General features: G+C 42.5%; 1 protein-coding gene across 5 annotated transcripts in view; it reads left to right on the plus strand.

Moving 5' to 3' along the window:
• The window catches only part of LOC121278926 (DNA topoisomerase 1-like), a 141,930-nt gene extending 138,748 nt beyond the window's left edge, over window positions 1-3,182 (plus strand). For all 5 annotated transcript variants that reach the window (XM_041189482.1, XM_041189483.1, XM_041189484.1 and 2 more), the window contains one exon: window positions 609-3,182. In XM_041189482.1, the coding sequence (XP_041045416.1) occupies window positions 609-711 (103 nt within the window). In that variant the 3' untranslated portion in view covers window positions 712-3,182. The remainder of the gene's footprint in view (window positions 1-608) is intronic.
• Window positions 3,183-21,533: the final 18,351 nt, after the last annotated feature.

The raw sequence follows: 21,533 nt of genomic DNA on the forward strand, positions 1-21,533 counted from the left end.
TAAGACATAGGAGCAGAAATTAGGCCATTCAGCCCATTGAGTCTGCTTCGCCATTCAATCATGGCTGATAGGTTTCTCTGCCCCATTCTCCCCGTAACTTTCAATCACCTTACCAATCAAGAACCTATCTATCTCGGTCTTAAATACACTCGATGACCTGGCCTCCACAGCCTTCTGTGGCAATGAATTCCATAGATTCACCACTCTTTGGCTAAACAAGTTTCTCCTCATCTCTGTTCTAAAAGGTCTTCCCTTTACTCTGAGGCTGTGCCCTCGGGTCCTAGTCTCTCCTACTAATGGAAACATCTTCCCCACATCCACCCTATCCAGGCCTTTCAGTATTCTGTAAGTTTCAATCAGTTCCCCCCCCATCCTTCTAAACTCCATCGAGTATAGATCCAGAATCCTCAAACATTCCTCATATGTTAAGCCTTTCATTCCTGAGATCGTTCTCGTGAACCTCCTCTGGACCCTCTCCAGGGCCAGTACATCCTTCCTGAGATACGGGGCCCAATATTATTGCATGATCTTGCATACTTTTGAAACTCAATAGAATTATTGATAGCTTAAATGAAATGTGGTTACCCATTTATCTCCTGTTTTTGAAGGTGCAAGAAGTGGCACGTTCCCATTGAGAAGGTCTACAACAAGACACAGAGAGAGAAATTTGCGTGGGCCATTGATATGACTGATGAAAACTTTGAATTCTAAAAACAAAACTCATGTTTGCCTCAAGAAGCAATTGCACAATACCTCAGGGAGTCAAAAAAGCTGTAACAGTATAAACATCTGCACTTGTACACTGGTCGTTGAATCTGTTTCTTTCAATATGTTTATATTTAGAAATTTATATAATTTTTCATTTGCTTTGCACAGTTGGTGAGAAATCTTCATTGGACAGAATTAAGATGAAAGTTATTGAAATATATAAAGCTTAATGAAAGTACAAGCTTTGGCTTAATGGTGCTGTATTGCACCTTGTGGCCAGAAGTACATATTATGAAGTGATGAGCTTCTAAAGAAAAAAGGAAACATGCAATTGTATAGTGCCTGACTACATCTCTCAATCATCCTCATCCAAAAGTTCTTGATATTACCTGTAAGAACCCTCTAATGTTTTTTGAAGTCATGGGCAATTTGTTCTAAGTAGGTGGTCCCTTTAAATTTTTTTGGGCCAACCCTGTGCTGCCTCTGTGGGAACTTGAAGGTTGCTGCGCAGTGTCGAAGGAATGATGGTTACCTGTAAAGTACACAACAGCAATTGTAGGTGAATATCACACAACAATGCAGTAATTGCAGTGTCTGTCTAGTTCAAGCCACTGACAATAGCATGGAGCAAAAATAAATTAGTATTAGCATTCAAAATTAGTTGAATGGATATCAAGTACTATTAAACAAGATTAGAAAATTAAAGTGTCTACCCCTTCTGTGTGTAGATTATTGCTGGTCTCTGGGTTCAGAGTCAAGCAATCCATATGATTTAGGCCTAAGAAAACGAAAAGGGGAAACGAATCAGTTGATTGTATGTTAAGAAAGGTACACAGTCAAAACATTCTTAAAAAAAAATTGTGCCTGTAGGTGGCACTTTACAACTGGAAAGGCAGCATGCAAAAGACAAAGCACTGAAATCATCACCTCATGCCAGAAACAACAACTGGAGTAAGATTTTCAGCTAAGTATATTCTTCCTCCCCAGCACCATCCCAAGATCAAATAAATCTGAAGAATCAGAACAGAAATCTGAAAAAAAAATAGGCCCACACAAAAACCAACTGTGTGCCAAATCCTGGTTCGATTTCAATCAACACACTCACACTGCCACGGGCACAACACCCGTGTAAACGAAAATAATTGTTTCATTTACTCAAAATCTTAACAGCCTGTTCTCGATTATAAATTTGCATGTCCCTTATTTGAATGGATTTTTGCTAAACCTTAATCTAATGTGATATCTGCCTAATGCAAATATACCAGCATAGAATTAACAAAATAACAGGTGCAAAACCTTCAAGAAATTGTTGTCTTTAGAGTTTTTTGGCTGTGATTTAACCAACTATAATTCAAGTGAAAACATGCTCAATCCAAAAATAAGGCAGGTTTATCTGAGATGGGTAGAATTGGTTTCTGACCCTGGGCCTATTGCAGACTGGGTAATGAAATTGGTAGTACCTATTATCTATATTCAAAAATCTCTTCTGACTCTTAGTGATTTGGCCACCCTTAGCCTTAAAAGGGCAGATCAGGAAAAAATAAATTCAAAATATCTTATTCCATTTCAATAAAATGTTTATAATATTGTTCCAGTAATACACATGAAGTAAACGATCACAAGATAAGTGGAGAGGAGGAAACCCATTTGACCCATCTTTTTTCATCCATTCAGTGGCCAGAACTGGGTGGTGTATCCAAGGTGCAATCTGACAGAGCACGATCAAGTTTGTTTGCTCTCTCCTCTGACTTACTGTTTTGGCTATATAGTTCAACATCCGATTAGCTTTTGTTGGTTACTATCCTGCATTAGTTTGTTAAGTGTTATATTCTAATACTGTTCTGCATTGGTTTAAGTGTCATATGTTAACTGCTAAGATCCTTAGTTTTGTACTTGCTTATTTCAACATTCATGGAAAAAGTGTGTCAGTGTTTTGGGTATATGCCATACTTTTAAGCTTGTATGAGTTCAATTACACCCTTTTGTTCTGGGGACACACATTTTAATTCTACAAATTTTGCAATTTCTGAACTGAATCTACTTCCCTTGACAGTTTAAAATTAGCTGCAAATTTTATCTCTTTGCATTGAGTTCTGAATCTAAGTTAGATATGTAAATTAAAATCTTTAGTTTCCCATGTTTAGTTTACCTTTTAAAACCATTAACACAGGTCTTGGGGACCACAAATGAATCACATACTAAGTGTAGACAATCCATATAATATTTCATATATTACAGGTGCCTAGATTTCAAAAAGTACTTGATTGGCCGTAAATTGACTTCATTAGGATGTCCAGAGATTGTCAAAGGTGCTGTATAAATGCAAGTCTATATGTAAATATTCACTGACTCTTCAACCTTACTCTATAGTTCCTGTCTTTGCCTTTCAACCATGTTCCAACATGGCTTATGTTTGTTTCCTGCTTCCTCAAGTAGGTTAATGCATTCAATAAAAACAGGAAATGATTGAAAAATCCAGCGGCCAGGCAACATTTTGTGGAAAGGAGCGGAGTTAATGGGGAGGAGGATTGTATGGAACAAAAGCAGGAAATGTGGTGTGCCGGGTGACTGCATTAGGTGGGACACGCAATTTTGATTTCCTGACAGCAGGTTGGGATGCAGAGGTAAAGTCAACAATGTGTTTGTAGCTTTTCAGGCCTCATGCTACCCTGTGGTGGGTTTGTTTTTGAAATACATCTGGATGCATGAATACTCATTAGTATAAAACCTTTACTAAAGTCTTACCTTAAAAATGAAGTCAGTGCATGAGAATTTCATGGCACCCAGTTCATGTTTGTTTAAAGGGAGTGTGCACTAGCCTGCTTCATGCAGTTGTGTCCGAGTTCAGGTTTTCCTTGATCAATTCTACAGCATAAAAACAGCAGCTAGAGGAGAGTGCAAGAGAAGGACCCTGGGACAGGCAGTCAGCAGCACCTAGAAGATCTAGTCTATTTAGAGGATCTAGCATCTAGCCCATACTCAAGTAGCAGTAAGGGTAAAATAAAAGCAACGATCCATATTCTGTTTAGTTAAGATATTTCTGGGGATCTCAGTCCCGTGATTTGCACATCCTGTGGGAAATCCTTGACGCTCCTGGCCGTGATGACCATGTGTGTAGGAAATGCCGCTGACTGGAGTAACTCTAGCTCCGGGTTTTGGAGCTTGAGCAGCAGTTGGGGGTACTATGGGGCAATCACAAGGCAGAGAGATTTGTAGATAGCATGTTTCAGGATGTGATCACCCTGCAGCTTAAGAAGTGCAAGCAGTGAGGGAATGGGTGACCGCCAGACACAAGGGGACCAGGCAGGTTGCGAGGGAATCCCCTGAGTGCATCTCACTCGCAAACTGTTTTTCGGCCTTGGAAAACGGTGAGAGTGATGGCTCCTCTGTGGAGGCCAACCAGAGCCAAGGCCATGGTACTGGGTTGTCCAGCTGCTCGGGGTGGGGTAGAGGAAGAAGTGTGGAAGGGCAAAAGTGGTAGGGGATCTGTTAGTGAGGGGAGTAGACAGGCATTTCTGCGGTCATAGACGTGACTTCAGGATAGTATGTTGCCTCCCGGGTGCCAGGGTCAAAGATGTCCCAGAATGGCTGCAGGGCATTCTGAAGGGGGAGGGTGAACAGCCAGAGGCCATGGTCTATGTTGGGGCCAAATACATAGGAAGAAAGAGAAATGAGTTCCTGCAAGCCAAATTTAGGGAGTTAGGTTGGAAATTGAAAAGCAAAACTTAAAGGTAGTAATCTCTGGATTACTCCCAGTGCCGTACAGCAGTGAACATAGAGATAGAAGGATAGGGCAGATGAATATGTGGCTGGAGAGATGTGCATGAGAGAGGGTTTAGATTCCTGGGGCTTGGGACTGTTTCTGGGGGAGGTGAGACCTGTACAAGTTGGACGGGTTACACCCGAACAGGACCGGGACCAACATCCTCGTGGGGAGGTTTGCTAATGCTATTGGGATGGATTTAAATTAAATTGGCAGGGTGATGAGATCCTAAAAAGTATTTCAGAGGGGAGAGAAGCCGAGATGGAATCAGAAGTTAAAATGCTAGTAAGTGAGTCTGGAAGGTAGAGGAAACATAGGCTAGATAAGAAAGAAGTGAGTTTAGCAAGGCTAAATGGAATATATTTTAATGCAAAGAGCCTGAGGAATAAGACAGATAAGCTGAGGGCACAGATAGGCACATGAGAGTATGATGATATAACTATGACCCAGACTTGGCTAAAAGGACAGGATTGGCAGCTCAACATTCCTGGTTATAGGGTATTCAGATGAGATAGGAAGGGGGAAGGGTCACAATATTGATCAAGGAATCAATTATAGCAGGAGGGATGATTTCTTGGAAAGATCATCAAATGAGGCCATATGGGTAGAAGTAGAAAACACAAAAGGATCAAACACGCTGTTGGGTGTGTACTAAAGGCCAAACAGTCAGGGAGTGATGGAGAATCAAATATGTAATCAAATTTAAGAATAATAAGGCCGTAATAGGCAATTTTAATTACCCAAATATTAACTGGGATAGCTTTAGTGTGCAAGGTAGGGATGGAGCAAAATTCTTAAGTTGCACCCTGGAGAACTTTTTTAGCCAGTACGTAGAAAGCCCAACAAAGGAGGAGATTAGTTCTGGATCTAATATTTGGAAATGAACCCGGGCAGTCGGAAGGCATATCGTTAGGGGAGCATTTTGGAGATAGTGACCATAACTCAAGTTAGATTTAGGATAGTTATGGAAAAGGATAATGTTGGACTGGGAATATAAGTTCTAAACTGCGGAAAGGCTAATTTTGCTAAGATGAGATACGATTTGGCCTGAGTGAACTGGGTGCAGCTGCTTGCAGACGAAACTGTCAGAGCAGTGGGAGGCATTTAAGGAGGAAGTAGAATACAGGGAAAATATGTTCCTGTAAAGTCAAATTGGGTACTAAGTCCAGAGAACCTTGGACGTAAAGGGACATAAAGTTAGGATTAAGAAAAAAAGAAGCTAATGGCAGATATCGAGGCCTCAATATGGCTGAGTTGTTGGAGGAGTATAAGAAGTGCAGATTGTAACTTAAAAGGAAAATTAGGAAAGCTAAGAGAGTGCAAAAGAAAGCATTGGTAGGTACAATAAAGGAAAACCCAATGGAATTTTTTTAGTATATAAAGAACAAGAGAATACCTAGGAAAAGAGTAGAGCCAATTAGGGACCATAGAGGTAATGTGTCTGTGGACCCGGAAGACATGGGTACAGTCCTTAATTAATACTTTGCGTCGGCCCTCACAATGGAAAAGGACGACGCAGGTATAGACATCAGTGGAGGACTGTGAAATATTAGAGCAAGTTAATATAGAGAGGAGGTATTAGCAGGTTTAACGGCCTTCAAAGTGGATAAATCTGCAGGCCTGGGATGAGATGTATCCCAGGTTGTTGGGGGAGGCAAGGGAAGAGATATCAGGGGCCTTGGCAGTAATTTTTAAATCCTCCTTGGCCACAGGTGCCAGAGGACTGCTAACATTGTCCCATTATTTAAAATAAAGAAGGAAGGGATAAACCAGGAAATTACAGGCCAGTCAATCTAACCTCAGTGGTAAGGAAGCTACTGCAAAGAATTCTGAAGGACAGAATATATCTGCACTTGGAGAGACATTGATTAATCAGATAGTCAGCATAGATTTGTTAACGGAAGGTCGTGTTTGATAAATTTGATCTAATTTTTTGAGGAGGTGACCAGGTGTGTTGATGAGGGTAATACGTTTGATTTGGTCTACATGGACTTTAGCAAGGCTTTTGATAAGGTCCCTCATGGTAGACTAGTCAAGAAAGTCAAATCCTATGGAATCCAAGGCAGTGGCACATTACTTCCTGCCTCTCAGCCAATTTTGGATCCAGTAGGTGACGGTAGAGAAATGTTTCTGTGACTGGAAGTCTGATTCCACTGGGGTTCTGCAGGGCCCAGTGTTGGGGCCCTTGCTGTTTGTGGTGTACATAAATGATTTGGACTTAAATGTAGGTGGTATAAGAACTAGGAGCAGTAGGCAATTCAGCCTCTCGAGCCTGCCCTGCCATTCATTACGATCATGGCTGTATGATCAAGAATTTCACGGGTGACATGAAAATTGGTAGGGTGATGAATAGTGAGGATGATAATGTAAACTGCAGGAGGATATCAATGGACTGGTCAAGTGGGAAGAGCAGTAGCAAATGGAATTCAATCCAGAAGAGTGTGAGGTAATATACTTGGGGAGGGCTAACAAGGCAAAGGATTAAATTATGTATGGTAGGAACCTGGAAAGTACTGAAGATCAGAGGGACTTTGGTGGCAATATCCACAGATCCCAGGAGGTAACAGGGTAGGTAGATGAGGTGGTTAAGAATGCATATGGGACACTTGCCTTTAGTAGCTGAGGCATAGAATACAAGAGCAGGGAGGTTGCGCTGGTTAGGCCACAACTGGAGTACTGCATGCAGCTCTGGTCACCATATTATAGGAAGGATGTGATTGCACTGGAGAGGGTGCAGAGGAGGTTTACTGGGATGTTGCCTGGGCTGGAGGGACTGAGCTATGAGGAAAGATTGGATAGGCTAGGATCGTTTTCCTTGGAGCAGTGAAGATTGAGAGGGAACCTTTTATAGAGGTGTATAAGATTGTGGGGCATAGATAGGGTTGATACTCTCCGATCCCGCTATGACCACATGAGACTCAGGCTTCCTTTAACCGGTTTTATTCAAGCATATGTAAGGGAGCCGCAATCATTCCTAAGAATGAAGAGACAGCTCCCTGATTGATTACATTTCATTACTTTTGTACTTTTTCTTACCATAACACATTTGAGTACATCCAATCGGTAACCGACACACCGGTTCCATACTAACTCTATCCTATTGAGTACATAACCGTGATTTTGCTAACCAATTATTTTAAAGGATGTATACGTAATTATATTATCCAATCAAAATTAAAACACATATACAAAGACTTTGGTTCTTACAGCTCAAGACTGTGTTTCATCAAAGCTCCCTCTTTGTCCATTGTTCATCTTCCTATATCTAAGCTAAAACCACCTGCCCCTTCCCTATCTGAGAGAGGAGTACACTTAATCTAATTTATGTCATACTTTTATCTCCAGTCTAACTCTCAAGGCTGTGCAATGTTCATCTGGTAATCTTCAACTCAATATGTTTAGCAGCAATGTCTGCCTGGAGATATTAGGGGTTTTTCAGTAAATTCTTACTGTATTCTCTTTTAACATTTTTAATTTCCCCCCAGCAGTTGATAAGGCACTTTTTCCATTGGTAAGAGGGGTCAATAACCAGGGTCATAGATTTAAGGTAAGAGGTAGAAGGCTAAGAGGGGAGCTGAGTAGAATCTTTTCACCCAGAGGACGGTGGGAGTCTGGAACTCACTGCCTGAAAGGTTGGTTGATGGTATGGGAGCTCTATGGGAGCTGGAGAATGGCAGCTTATGTGGAGGCTTGGGACAAGCAAGAATGAATTGGTTGGATGTGGTTTGGGGGCATGGAGGAGTGGAAAAGCAATCCAAGAGAGGACAGAGGTGGGATGAGCAAGGAGGAGTGGAAGAGAGATCCAAGGAAGGACAGAGGTTGGGGTTGGTGTGGAAGAGGAAAGGGCCTAGGTGTGGTGGGGATTGTCAAGGTAAGAAAATGAGGGGCCTAAGGCGTTGTCCAAATGTGGGCCTGTCCTGGGGTATTGGCTCACAGAGTCCTTCCAGGGCATTGAGTTCACTTACAACATTTCAAATATCCCCACTGAGTGTGATCTTGGACAATGTCTTACAATTCATATACAGGAAGACCAATTGAGCCTGCAAGTTCAGCCCTGTCCCACAGAGTGGCAAATACAAACACCAGACACTAACACGGACAAGAAAGACAACAAAAAAAAACACTTTCTTCCACAACAAAGGAAACGTCCCTAACTCCCCTCTAACCATCAATGTGTGTCAACCATGAGGTGTGCCAGTACATTGAGTTCTCTGAGTAAGCTAGACTCAATAAGTAACTGATGCAACCATGAATAAATCAATGTAAAAGGAACTATTTACAAGTGAAATTTAAATTTGAAAAAACACACATTCCACCTTTGTGCTCTCAGTAAGCCTTATATTAACAAGTAGAATTGGGTAGGAAAATTTTTGCCATGATTCAGAGTCTCCTTGTTTGACCAGGAGCGTCTTTCATACCTGTGGCTGTAGCATTATCAGCAGACAGCAGGTTTCATCGCTGAAAAGCAACACTAAACGCAATTGCAAGTTTCTTGAGCATGCTGCTGCCAGTTTAAATCTTTAATTGTAATCATGTGGAAAATGGAGAAAGCAAGAGAGCGGAAGTGGTGCAAAAATCTGGTTCTGCTGTTGGGAAATGGCACACTACTGACAAAATTCCACTCAATGTTTCAGGTCAATTACCTCTAATCAGAAGTGGAAAAAGAGATGTAACTGGATTTAAGCAAGGATGTTGGGTATGGAAACAAAACAGGTTTGTCACAGGGTGGAAGGCAGGAGGGATTAATTGTCAAGAGGGTTGATGGTTCAAGTCCAAAAGATTTGGAATAGAAGAGCATAGAATTAAAAGAGAAGCTTGGGTTTGAAAACTGAATAGAAGGGAGGGATTTTATGGAGCCGATGAGCAGGAAACGTGATGGGTGACTGAATTAGGTGGGATACGAATTTTTGATTTCCTGATGGCAGGTTGCAATGCAAAGTCCACAGCATGTCAAGCTTCATGCCATCCTGTGTTGGGTTCATACTCTTGATTATATTTGTATACCATGAATACTCATTAGCGTCAAACTTTTTTGATAAAGTCCTACCTCCACCAGTAGTGCACAAGAATATTGTCCCTCCCGGTTGATGTTTATTTAGAGGGAGTGTGCTGCAGTTGGTTTTGTGTAGTTCTGTCTGAGGTCAGTGGTTTTCCTTGTTGAACTCTACAGTATGAGGGAGGGGAGCAGGAAAATGGCAGCTTGCATGGAGGCTCCGGACCAACAAGGGTGAGTCAATGGTGGGGGGGAATGGGGTCAGGGAGATGGAGGAGTGGACAAAGGAACCAAGGGAGGACAGAGCGTAGGGTTGGAGCATGAAGGAGCAAAGTGGGAAGGACCTGGCATTTTGGGTATGGTGCTTAGGGGTGGTGGAATCAGTCAGTCAAGGGCCTAAAGGGTAGCGTTAGCACTGTCCAAATGTGGGTCCATCTCAGAGTGTTGGCTGCCAAAGTCCTTACAGGGCTTTGAGTTCACCTACAATATTTCAATTATCCCCACTTGGGTAATGTCCGTTACAATGCATTGAAGGGACTGCTAGCTGAGTCTGAAAATTTAGCCATATGGTGTAGGTACATGCACAGTGCTGTTTGGGAGGGAGATCCAGGATTTTGACCCAGTGACAGTGAAGGAGCTCTGACATAGTTCCAAGTCAGGATAGCAGAATAATAAGTACAACTTGCGACATAGTCTAAACCCACAACCTCTACCACCTAAAAGGACAAGGACAGCAGATGCATGGGAACAATCCCTCCACGCCACACAACATCTGGACTTGGAACTATGTCAGAGCTCCTTCACTGTCACTGGGTCAAAATCCTGTATCTCCCTCCCAAACAGCACTGTGCATGTACCTACACCATATGGACTGTAGCAGTTGAAGAAGGCAGCTCACCACTACCTTCTCAAGGGCAATAAAAAAATACTGGCCTAGCCATCGATGCCCATGTCCTGTGAAATAATAAAAAAGAACATGAACATTCAATAAAGAGTGGACCAAAAAACACATTGTTCCATCCATAATAAATAATATGTCCCTAACTCCCCTGTAACTCATTAGTACATGCCAACCATAAGACGTGCCAGCTCACTTAGTTCTCTAAGATAGTCTCAACAAATAATGATGGTGCAGCCATGAATAAAGTGAAACAAATATATTGCAAATATTTACAAATGAAATTTAGATGTGAGAAAAACACCTTTGTATGCATGTTAATGTTAACAGCTTGAGTTAATGGCAATGGAGTTGAGCAGGAAGCTCATTTGTAGCCCGCCCATAACTGCAGCATTGTCAGCTGACAACAGGTTTCACCACTAAAAAACTTCCCCCACCATGTGATCGCACATGTTTCCCATGCACACCGCATTGAAATCGTGTGGAAACGGGAACTCATCCAGTTCCACTTTGGGAATGACGCATCATTGACAAAATCCCATTCAAAATCCCTAGCAAATTTAAGTCAATGGCAATCAGTGAAAATGCTCCACTGGTTGGAGTCATACTTAGCACAAAGGAAGAATGTTGTGGTTGTTGGAAGCTAATCTCAGCCCCAGGACATTGCTGCAGGAGTTCCTCAGGGTAGTGTGCAAGGCCCAATCATCTTCAGCTGCTTCATCAATAACCTTCCAACCATCATAAGGTTAGAAGTGGGGGTGCACACTACACAATGTTCAGCACCATTCGAAACTCCTCAGATACTGAAGCAGTCAGTGTCCATGTGCAGCAAGTCATGGACAAGATTCCAACTTGGGCTGACAAGTGGCAAGTAACATTCATGGCACACAAGTGCCAGGCAATGACCAACAAGACAGAATCTAACCATCTCCCCTTGACAATCAACAGCATCACCATTGCTGAATGACCCACCATCAACATCCTGAGGGCTACCACTGAACAGAAACTTAATAGCACCAGCCATATAAATATTGGGGCTACAAGAGGCGTTTAGAGGCTGAGAATTCTGTGCTGAGTAACTCAGCTGCTAACTCTCCAAACCTGTCAATCATCTACAAGGCCCAAGTAAGGAATGTGATGGAATACTCTGGATGAGATCACTCCAACAACACTCAAGAAACTCGATACCATCCAGACTAAAGCAACACATTCGGTTGGCACCCCATCCACCAACTTAAACATTCACTGCTGTACCACTGTGGTGCAGTGTGTACCATATATAAGATGCACTATATCAACTCACTAAGCTTCCTTTGACAGAAATTTCCCAATCTTCAACTTCTACCAACTAGAAGACCAAGGACATCAGATGCAAGGAAACATTACCACCTGCAAGTTCCTATCCATGTCACACACACCATCCTGACTTAGAGCTATAGGAGAGAGCGAGAGAAGGACTCCGGGACAGGCAGTCAGCAGCACCTAGAGGAGTCAGGAGTTGAAAAGGAGCGTGAGAGGAGTTGGGAATTGAAGAGAAACACGAGAGGAGTCAGGAGTTGAAGAGAAGCTGGGAGAGCAGCGGTGATTGAGGGTGTTCAGTGAGGAGGGAACGAGATGATCCTTTGCGTACGGTGAGTACGGCTGGGCAAGCATTTACTACTTTTATTGCTTATAGTTTTTATGGTCTTATTTTGTGGTTCATCGTTTGTAGGGGCTATATTCTGTAACAATGAGGAGCAGGGAAGAAGGGCCCAAGAGTAATTGATATTAAGTATCTCTCAAATTTAATTTAAAAGGGCAAGTCATGGCAGGAGAGCTCAAAGCCGTGGTGTGCTCCTCCTGCTCTATGTGGGAAGCCGGGCACATTTCAAGTGCCCAGGGCCAGCATGTGTGGGGGAAGAGTCTCCGGCTGCAGCCCCTGGAAGCCCATGTTTTGGAGCTGGAGCGGTGGCTGGGGACACGTGAAGCATCCGCGAGGCGGTGGGTATCGTGGTTAGCATGTATAGAGAGGTTGTCACACAGCAGGATAAGAGTCCACAGGCAGAAAAGGAATGGATGACCACCAGGCAAAGCAAAACGACTAGGCAGGCAGTGCGGGAATCTCCTGTAGCTATTCCCCTGCAAAACAGATATACCGCTTTGGATACTGTTGGGGGGAATGGCCTCACAGGCGAAAGCAGCAATAGCCAAATTTGTTGCACTGCAGTTGTCTCTGCTGCACAGGGGAGGAGTAAAAAGCATGGCTGTGGTACACATTGGTACAAACGGCATAGGTAAAAAAAGGGATGAGGTCCTAAAAGCAGAATATAGGGAGTTAGGAAGTAAGTTGAAAAGTAGGATCTCAAAGGTAGCGATCTCAGGATTACTACTAGTGCCACATGCCAGTCAGAGTAGAAATAGCAGGATATATCGGATGAATACATGACGGAAGAGATGGTGTGAAGGGGAAGGTTTCAGATTCCTGGGGCATTGGGACCAGTTCTGGGGGAGGTGGGACCAGTACAAACTGGACGGGTTATACCCGGGCAGGACCAGAACTAATGTCCTAGGGGAAACATTTGCTAGAGTGATTGGGAAGGGTTTAAACTAAAATGGCAGGGGGGTGGGAACCTATGCAAGGAGCCAGAGGAAGGGGAATCAAAGACAAGAACCAAAGACAGAGAGCGGAATAAGAAAATTGATAGTCAGGGAAATCAAGGGCAAGAATCAAACAGGGCCTCAGTGAAAAATAGTGGGAACGGGACAAGTAATGTTAAAAAGTCAAGCCTTAAGGCTTTGTGCCTTAACAGGAAGAGCATTTGCAATAAAGTGGATGAATTAACTGCGCAAATAGATGTAAACAGCTATGATATAGTCGGGATTACGGAGACATGGCTGCAGGGTGACCAGCGATGGGAACTGAACATTCAGTATTTAGGAAGGACAGACAAAAAGGAAAAGGTGGTGGAGTTGCATTCCCGGTTAAAGAGGAAATTAACGCAATAATGAGGAAAGATATTAGCTCCGACGATGTGGAATTTGTATGGGTAGAGCTGAGGAACACTAATGGGAAAAAAGCGTTAGTGGGGGATGTATATAGACCCCCAAACTCTAGTGGTGTTGTTGGGAATGGCATTAAACAGGAAATTAGAGATGCCTGTAATAAAGAAACATCTGTAATTATGGGTGATTTTAATATGAATACAGGTTGGACAAATGAAATTAGCAACAATACCATAGAGGAGGAATTCCTGGAATGTATACGAGATGTTTTTCTGGACCAATACCTTGAGGAACCAACGAGAAAACGGGCCATCCTCAACTGGGTATTGTGTAATGAGAAAGGAATAATTGGCAATCTGGTTGTGCGAGGCCCCTTGGGGATAAGCGACCATAATATGATAGAGTTCTTCATCAAGATGGAGAATGATGTAGCTGATTCTGAAATGTGGGTCCTGAGTCTTAATAAAGTAAACTATGATGGTATGAGGCGCCAGTTGGCTATGATGGATTGGGAAACATTACTTAAAGGGATGACGGTGGATAGGCAATGGCAAACATTCAAAGAGCGCATGGGTGAACTGCAACAATTGTTTATTCCTGTCTGGTGCAAAAGTAAAACAGGAAAAGTGGCCAAACCATGGCTTACAAGGGAAATTAGAGATAGTATTAGATGCAAGGAAGAGGCATACAAATTGGCCAGAAAAAACAACAGGCCTGCGGATTGGGAGCAGTTTAGAATTCAGCAAAGGAAGACCAAGGGATTGATTAAGAAGGGGAAAATAGAGTACGAGAGTAAGCTTTCAGGGAACATAAAAACTGACTGTAAAAGTTTCTATATGTATGTGAAGAGAAAAGGATTGGTGAAGACAAATGTAAGTCCCTTACTGTCAGAAACAGGGGAATTATAGACCAGTCAGCCTGACGTCGGTAGTGGGGAAAATTCTAGAGTCCATTATAAAAGACTTAATAGCTGAGCATGTGGAAAACAGTGGCAGAATCAGACAGAGTCAGCATCGATTTATGAAAGGGAAATGATGCTTGATAAATCTACTGGAATTTTTTGATGATGTAACTAGTAGAGTTGATGAGGGGGAGCCAGTGGATGTGGCTTATTTGGACTTTCAGAAGGCTTTCAACAAAGTCCCACATAAGAGATTGATGTGTAACATTAAAGCGCATGGGTTTGGGGGTAATGTAGGGTAGAAAACTCGGTGACATACAGGAAACAGAGTAGGAATAAACGGGTCTTTTTCTGAATGGCAAACAGTGACTAGTGGGGTATCGCAGGGATCGGTGCTGGGACCCCAGCAATTCACAATATATATTAATGATTTAGATGAGGGAACTAAATGTAAGATCTTCAAATTTGCAGATGACACAAAGCTGGGTAGGAGAGTAAGCTGCGAGGAGGGTGCAGAGATGCTTCAGTGTGATTTGGACAAGTTAAGTGAGTGGGCAAATGCATTGCAGATGCAGTATAATGTGGATAAATGTGAGGTTATCCATTTGGTAGCAAAAACAGGAAGGCAGATTATTATCTGAATGGCTATAAATTGAGGGGAATGTGCAACGAGACCTGTGTGTCCTGGTACACCAGTCACTGAAGGTAAGCATGCAGGTGCAGCAAGCAGTAAAGAAGGCAAATGGTATGTTGGCCTTCATAGCCAGAGGATTCGAATACAGTAGCAGGGATGTCTTGCTGCAATTGTACAGGGCCTTGGTGAGACCATACCTGGGATATTGTGTGCAGTTTGGTCTCCTTATCTGAGGAAGGATGTACTTGCTATAGAGGGAGTGCAGCGAAGGTTTACCCAACTGATTCCTGGGATGGCGGGACTGACATATGAGAGCGATTGAGTTTATTAGGATTATATTCACTGAAGTTCAGAAGAATGAGGGGAGATCTCATAGAAACCCATAAAATTCTAACAGGGCTAGACAGGGTAGATGCAGGAATGATGTTCCCGATGGAGGTGAAGTCCAGAGCCTGCGGATATGGGGTAGACCATTTAGGACTGAGATGAGGAAAAATTTCTTCACCCAGAGAGTGGTGAGCCTGTGGAATTCATTACCACAGAAAGTAGTTGAGACCAACACATTGTATACTTTCAAGAAGGAATTAGATATAGCTCTTGGGGCGAAAGGGATCAAATGATATGGGGAGAAAGCGGGAGCAGGCTACTGAGTTGGATGATCAGCCATGATAATAATGAATGGCGGAGCAGGCTCAAGATGCTGAATGGCCTATTTCTGCTCCTAGTTTCTATGTTTCTATGTTTCATTCCTTCACTGTCTCTGGGTTAAAAAACCTGGAACTGTCTCCCTAACAGCACTGTGGATGTACCTACACCATATGGACTGCAGCACTTCAAGAAGGCAGCTCATCATCATCTTCCCAAGGCCAATGAGGGATGGGCAGCAAATGCTAGCCTTGCTAATGGCACGAACATCCTATGAAACAAAAATAATGTATGATTACAAGTTGTATTTGTTGCATGAATTGGTCAATCTGCTTTTGCTCTCCCCAGTGCGGATGAGATTACATCATGAGCACTAAATATAGTATGCTAATGTGAAAGAAGTACATGCAAATTGCAGTTTCACCTGGAATGGATGTTTGAAGCCTTGGATGGTGAAAAGGAAAGAAGTAAAAGGAAAGGTATTGCATCTCCTGCGGTTTGCAAGGGAAAGTGCCATGGAAATGAGTGGAATTATTGTGGGTGATTGAGGAGTAGACCAAGTTATTACAGAGGCAAAAGTGGTTTCACAAGTCTGAATAGGGAGGGGAAGATGTGTTTGAGAATGCTGGAAGTGGCGGAAATGTTGGAGGGTGGTCCATTGAATATGCAGGCTGATGGGATAGAAAAAGAAAGGAAATCCAGGGAGGAAAGGGAAGGCTGAGAGAAAATGTTGAGAAATGTAATAGACATGGTCGAGCACCCTCTCAGCCACAATGAAGGGGAAAAGCTTGGCTGAGGAAAAGCAAACATAGTGGAAGCACAGGTATTACATCGTCAGAACAAATGCAACAGAAATGGAGAAACTGGGAGAATCAAATAAAATCCTTATAGCAATTGAGGTGGGAGAAATGTTGCCATGGCAGCTGTGGGAGTTGGTGGGCGTATTGTGGATATTGGTAGGTAATCTATCCCCAGAAATGGAGACGCAAAAGTCAGGAAAGGGACGAGCCAAAGATTGACCAAATGAAAGCAAGGAAAGGATGAAAATTGGAAGCTAAGTTGACAAAATCTTCAAATATTCTGAGAGAGCAGGAAACAGCAGTGATAATCATCAGTATGCCAGTAAAAAAGGTTGGGGAGAAGACTTCAGTAGCAGTAGGACAAAGAATGTTTCACATATCCCACAAAAAATCAAGCATAGCTAAGACCTGTATATATTCCCATGGGAACACCTTTCAGTTGGTGGAAGTCAGTGGTGTCAAAGGAGAAGTTGTTCAATGTAAAAACACATTGATCTAGGTAGAGGAGGTTGATAGAGACTGGTTGGGCCTCTGTTCAAGAAAAAATAGGAGAGCCCTCAGAACATCTTATTGGTTTGGGAGGGTATAGAGCCTTTGGACATCCAGGATGAAACCTGAGAACAGGCTATTTTAGATCTGGTAATGTGTATAAGACAGGATTAATTAACAATCTCATAGTAAGTGATCTTCTAGGGAAGCGTGATCATAACATGATGGAATTTCACATTCAGTTTGAGGGCAAGAAACTTGGGTCTGAACCTAACGTACAATGTTAATTAAAGAAAATTACAGAGGTAAGAACACAGAGTTGGCTAAAGTAGATTGCTAACATATATTAAAATGGTGGAATTTGAATTCAATAAAAATCTGGAATTAAAAGTCTAATGATGACCATGAAACCATTGTCGATTGTTGTAAAAACCCATCTGGTTCACTAATGTCCTTTAGGGAAGGAAATCTGTTCTCCTTACCTGGTCTGGCCTACACGTGACTCCAGACCAACAGCTATGCCTTAAATGCCCTCTGAAATGGCCTAACAAGCCACTCAGTTGTAACAAACTGCTACAAATCCACAGAAAAGGAATGAAACTGGACGGACCAGCCAACATTGACCTAGGCACCGGAAACAACAACAGCAGTCTCAGACTTGTCAATACTGCCAAGTCTTCCTTACTAACATCTGGGGGCTAGTGCCAAAATTGGGAGAGCTGACTCACAGACTAGTCAAGCAACAGCCTGACATAGTCATCCTCATGGAATCATACCTTATATATTATGTCCCAGACTCCACCATCACTATCCCTGGGGTATGTCCTATCCCACCGGCAAGACAGACCCAGCAGAGGTGGCGGCACAGTGGTATACAGTCGGGAGGGAGTTGCCCTGGGAATCCTCAACATCTACCCCGGACCCCATGAAGTCTCATGGCATCAGGTCAAACATGGGCAAGGAAACCTCCTGCTGATTATCACGTACCACCCTCCCTCAGCTGATGAATCAGTGGTCCTCCATGTTGAACACCACTTGGAGGAAGTACTGAGGGAGACAAAGGCACAGAATGCCATCTGGGTGGGGGACTTCAATGTCCATCACCAAGAGTGGTTCGACAGCACCACTGACCGAGCTGGCCAAGTCCTAAAGGACATAGCTGCTAGACTGGGTCTGCGGCGGGTGGTGAGGGAACCAATAAGAGGAGAAAACATACTTGACCTCATCCTCACCAACCTGCCTGCCAGAGATGCGTCTGTCCATGACAATATCAGTAGGAGTAACCACCGCAGTCATTGTGGAGGTGAAGTCCCGCCTTCACATTGAGGATACCCTCCATCATGTTGTGTGGCACTACCACCATGCTAAATGGGATAGATTTCAAACAGATCTAGCAACTCAAAACTGGGCATCCTGGCATCCAAGGTAGGCCATCAGCAGCAGCGGAATTGTGCTCGAACACAATCTGTAACCTCATAGCCCAGCATATCCCCCACTTCACCATTACCATAAAGCCAAGGGGTCAACCCTGGTTCAATGAAGAGTGCAGGAGGTCATCCGTAGCTAACTTAGGAAGTTAAGGATGCTATCAAGTTGAACAACAAGATGTACAATACCGCAAAGATTAGTCATAGGCTATAAGATTGGGAAACGTTTAGAAACCAACAAAAGATGGCAAAGAAAAAAATAACGAGGGATAAATTACAATATGAGAGAAAGTTAGGAAGAAATATCAAAGCAGACAATAAAAGTTTCTACAAGTATGTAAAAAGGAAGAGAATAGTAAAGTAAAAGTTGGTCCCTTAGAAGGTGAGACAGGGAATTAATAATGGGAATCAAGGTAACAGTAAAGATTTTGAACAAGTATTTTGTATCTGTCTTCAAGGTAGAAGTCACAAAAAGCATCCTATGAATAGTAGAAAATCAAGGGGCAAAAGGGAAGGAAGAACTTAAAACAATCACTAGAGAGAAAATGCTAGGTAAACTAATGGATCTAAAGGTTCACAAGACCACTGGACTTGATGGCCTGCATCCTACAGTCTTAAAAAGTGGCTGCAGAGATAGTGAATGCATTGGTTGTATTCTTCCAAAATTCCCTAGATTCTGGAAAGCTCCCAGAGGATTGGAAAACTGCAAATGTAACACCTCTATTCAAGAAAGGAAAGACACAGAAAGCAGGAAACTATATGCCAGTTAGCCTAAGATCTGTCACTGGGAAAATGCTGGAATCCATTACTAAGGAGGTAGTAGCAAGACATTTAGAAAATCATAAAATAATCAAGCAGAGTTAACATAGTTTCATGAAAGGGAAATCACGTTTGACAAATTTATTAGAGTTCTTTGAGGATGTAGCAAGCAAAATAGATAATGGAGAACCAATACATGTAATGAATTTGGATTTCCACAAGGCATTCGAAAAGGTATCATATAAAAGGTTACTACACAAAATAAGAGCTCCAGTGTTGGGAGTAATATCTTAGCATGAATAGAGGATTAGCTAACTAACAGGAAACAGAGCGGCAGGATAAATTGGTCATTTTCAGGTTGACAAGCTATAACTAGTCAGCTGCCACAAATATGCCTCAAATATTTACAATCTATACTAATGACTTGGATGAAGGGACAGTGTATTTTAGCCAAAGTTGTGTGGCGAACACAAAGTGTGTGCAAAAGGATATAGATAGGGTAAGTGAGTGGGCAAAAAAACAATGACAGATGGAATATATATAATGTGGGTAAATGTGAGATTGTCCAATTTGATGGGAAGAATAGAAATACGGAATATTATTTTAGTGGACAGAAACCGCAGAATGCTGCAGTACAGAGGTAACTGGGTGTCCTCGTATTTAATCACAAATGTTTAGCATGAAGTTACATTAATTAATTAGGAAGGCAAATGGAATGCTGGTCTTTATTGCAAGGTGGATGGAGTATAAAATTTGGGAAGTCTTGTTAGAATTGTACAGGGTGTTAGTGAGATTATAGCTGGAGAACTGCGCACAGTTTTGATCTTACTTAAGGAGGGATATAATTGCACTGGAGGCAGTTCAGAGAAGGTTGATTCCTGGGATGAAGGCATTGTCTTCTGAGAAAAGGTTTAGTATGTTGGGCCCAAATTGAACTGGAGTTTATAAGAATGAGAGGTGATCTTATTGAAACATATAGGATTTGAAGAGAGCTTGACAGGGTAGTGCCAAATGGATGTTTCCCCTTGTGGGTAAATCTAGAACCAGAGGGCACTGTTTCAAAGTAAAGGGTATCCCATTTAAGATGGAGATGAAGAGGATTTTTTTCTCTCAGGAGGTGATTTCGAATTCTCTACCCTAGAGAGCAATGGAGGCTGGGTCATTGATCATATTCAAGACTGAGGTAACAGATTTTTGAGATCTCCAAGAGTTATGGGAGGTGGGCAGGAAAGTGGAGTCAAGGCCACAATCAGATTAGCCATGTCCTTATTGACTGTCGGAGTAGCCTCGAATGGACCAAATGACCTACTCCTGTTCCTATTTCTCATGTGCTTATTATTGTGATAAAGTCGTATCCATGATGAAAGAAAGACTTGCATTTAAATAGCACCTTTCACAAGCACAGGATGTCACAAAGAGCTTTACATTCATCAAAGTGTAGTTGCTGTTGCAATGTAAGAAATGTGCAAGCCAGTTTGAATACAGAAAGTTCCCATAAACAATAACGTGACGATGAACACTAATCTGTTTTGTTTTGTTGATTGAGGGACAAATATTGGCCAGCATGCCAAGATAACCTCTCCTATTCTTCTGCAAAATAGTGCCATGGGATTTTTTACTCCCACTGAGAGGGCAGACAGGGTCTCAATTTAACACCTCTTCTGAAAGACAGCATCTCTCACAGTGGAACACTCCATCAGTACTACACTGGAATGTCAGCCTTGATTTTTATACTCAAGTCCTGAAACTGAACTTGAACCCACTACATTCTAAATCAGAGGGAAGACTGCAGCCATGGTTAACACGTTGTCATGTGGATTTTATTTGTTAAATTGTAGAAGAGCACAACTATAAAGTTAAGAGTTTTGAAAGAGTAAAGTTGTAAAGCATTAAATTGTACAAGAGCTGAGGGAAATGGCAGAGGCTTTCAGACCATTTGGTGATCACCCAGGATGGAGACCAATTTCAGGGCCATAAGGGACATTTGTTACAAGGATCTCTTTCTGGTCGCCGGTTCCAACACATTCCATGTGGATTCCACTTTTCATGTTTTGGTTCCAGTCATGATTACAGATATCTTTAAGAAATCCAGCAATCCTCTAAGCGCTGCTCTCACTGGATCCTGAGATCCACTTAAAAGTCATGTAATGTCATATCCATTCTGTCAATCCCTCTCTTCAGTAGCACTGACTCACTCTATCTCAAAATTGTCTGGCGTTCCATTTCATCCTTTGTCTCATGTCATGCTATACTAAAAACTTGTTTTCTTCCTCTGGACACCAACACTACTCCAGATCCTTCTTCTCTTTTGTCTCTGACCCCATACCTTCTTTTAACCTCACCCATGCTATATTTTCACAATTGCCTCTCACCTTCCCTCTTTGACATTAACTACTCAGTCTTCAGCAAAGGCCTCAGCTTCATCCCCTTGTACCCCCTCCTCAATGAATTTTTAACATGACACAACACTGAGCTCTTCTTCCATTGCCTTCACCAGTAGGTCCACTTCCTTGGCCCACTGCTTTCTTCCTGCA

Source organism: Carcharodon carcharias, chromosome 6 (genome assembly GCF_017639515.1).
Source record: "Carcharodon carcharias isolate sCarCar2 chromosome 6, sCarCar2.pri, whole genome shotgun sequence".
NCBI classification, from domain to species: Eukaryota; Metazoa; Chordata; class Chondrichthyes; order Lamniformes; family Lamnidae; genus Carcharodon; species Carcharodon carcharias.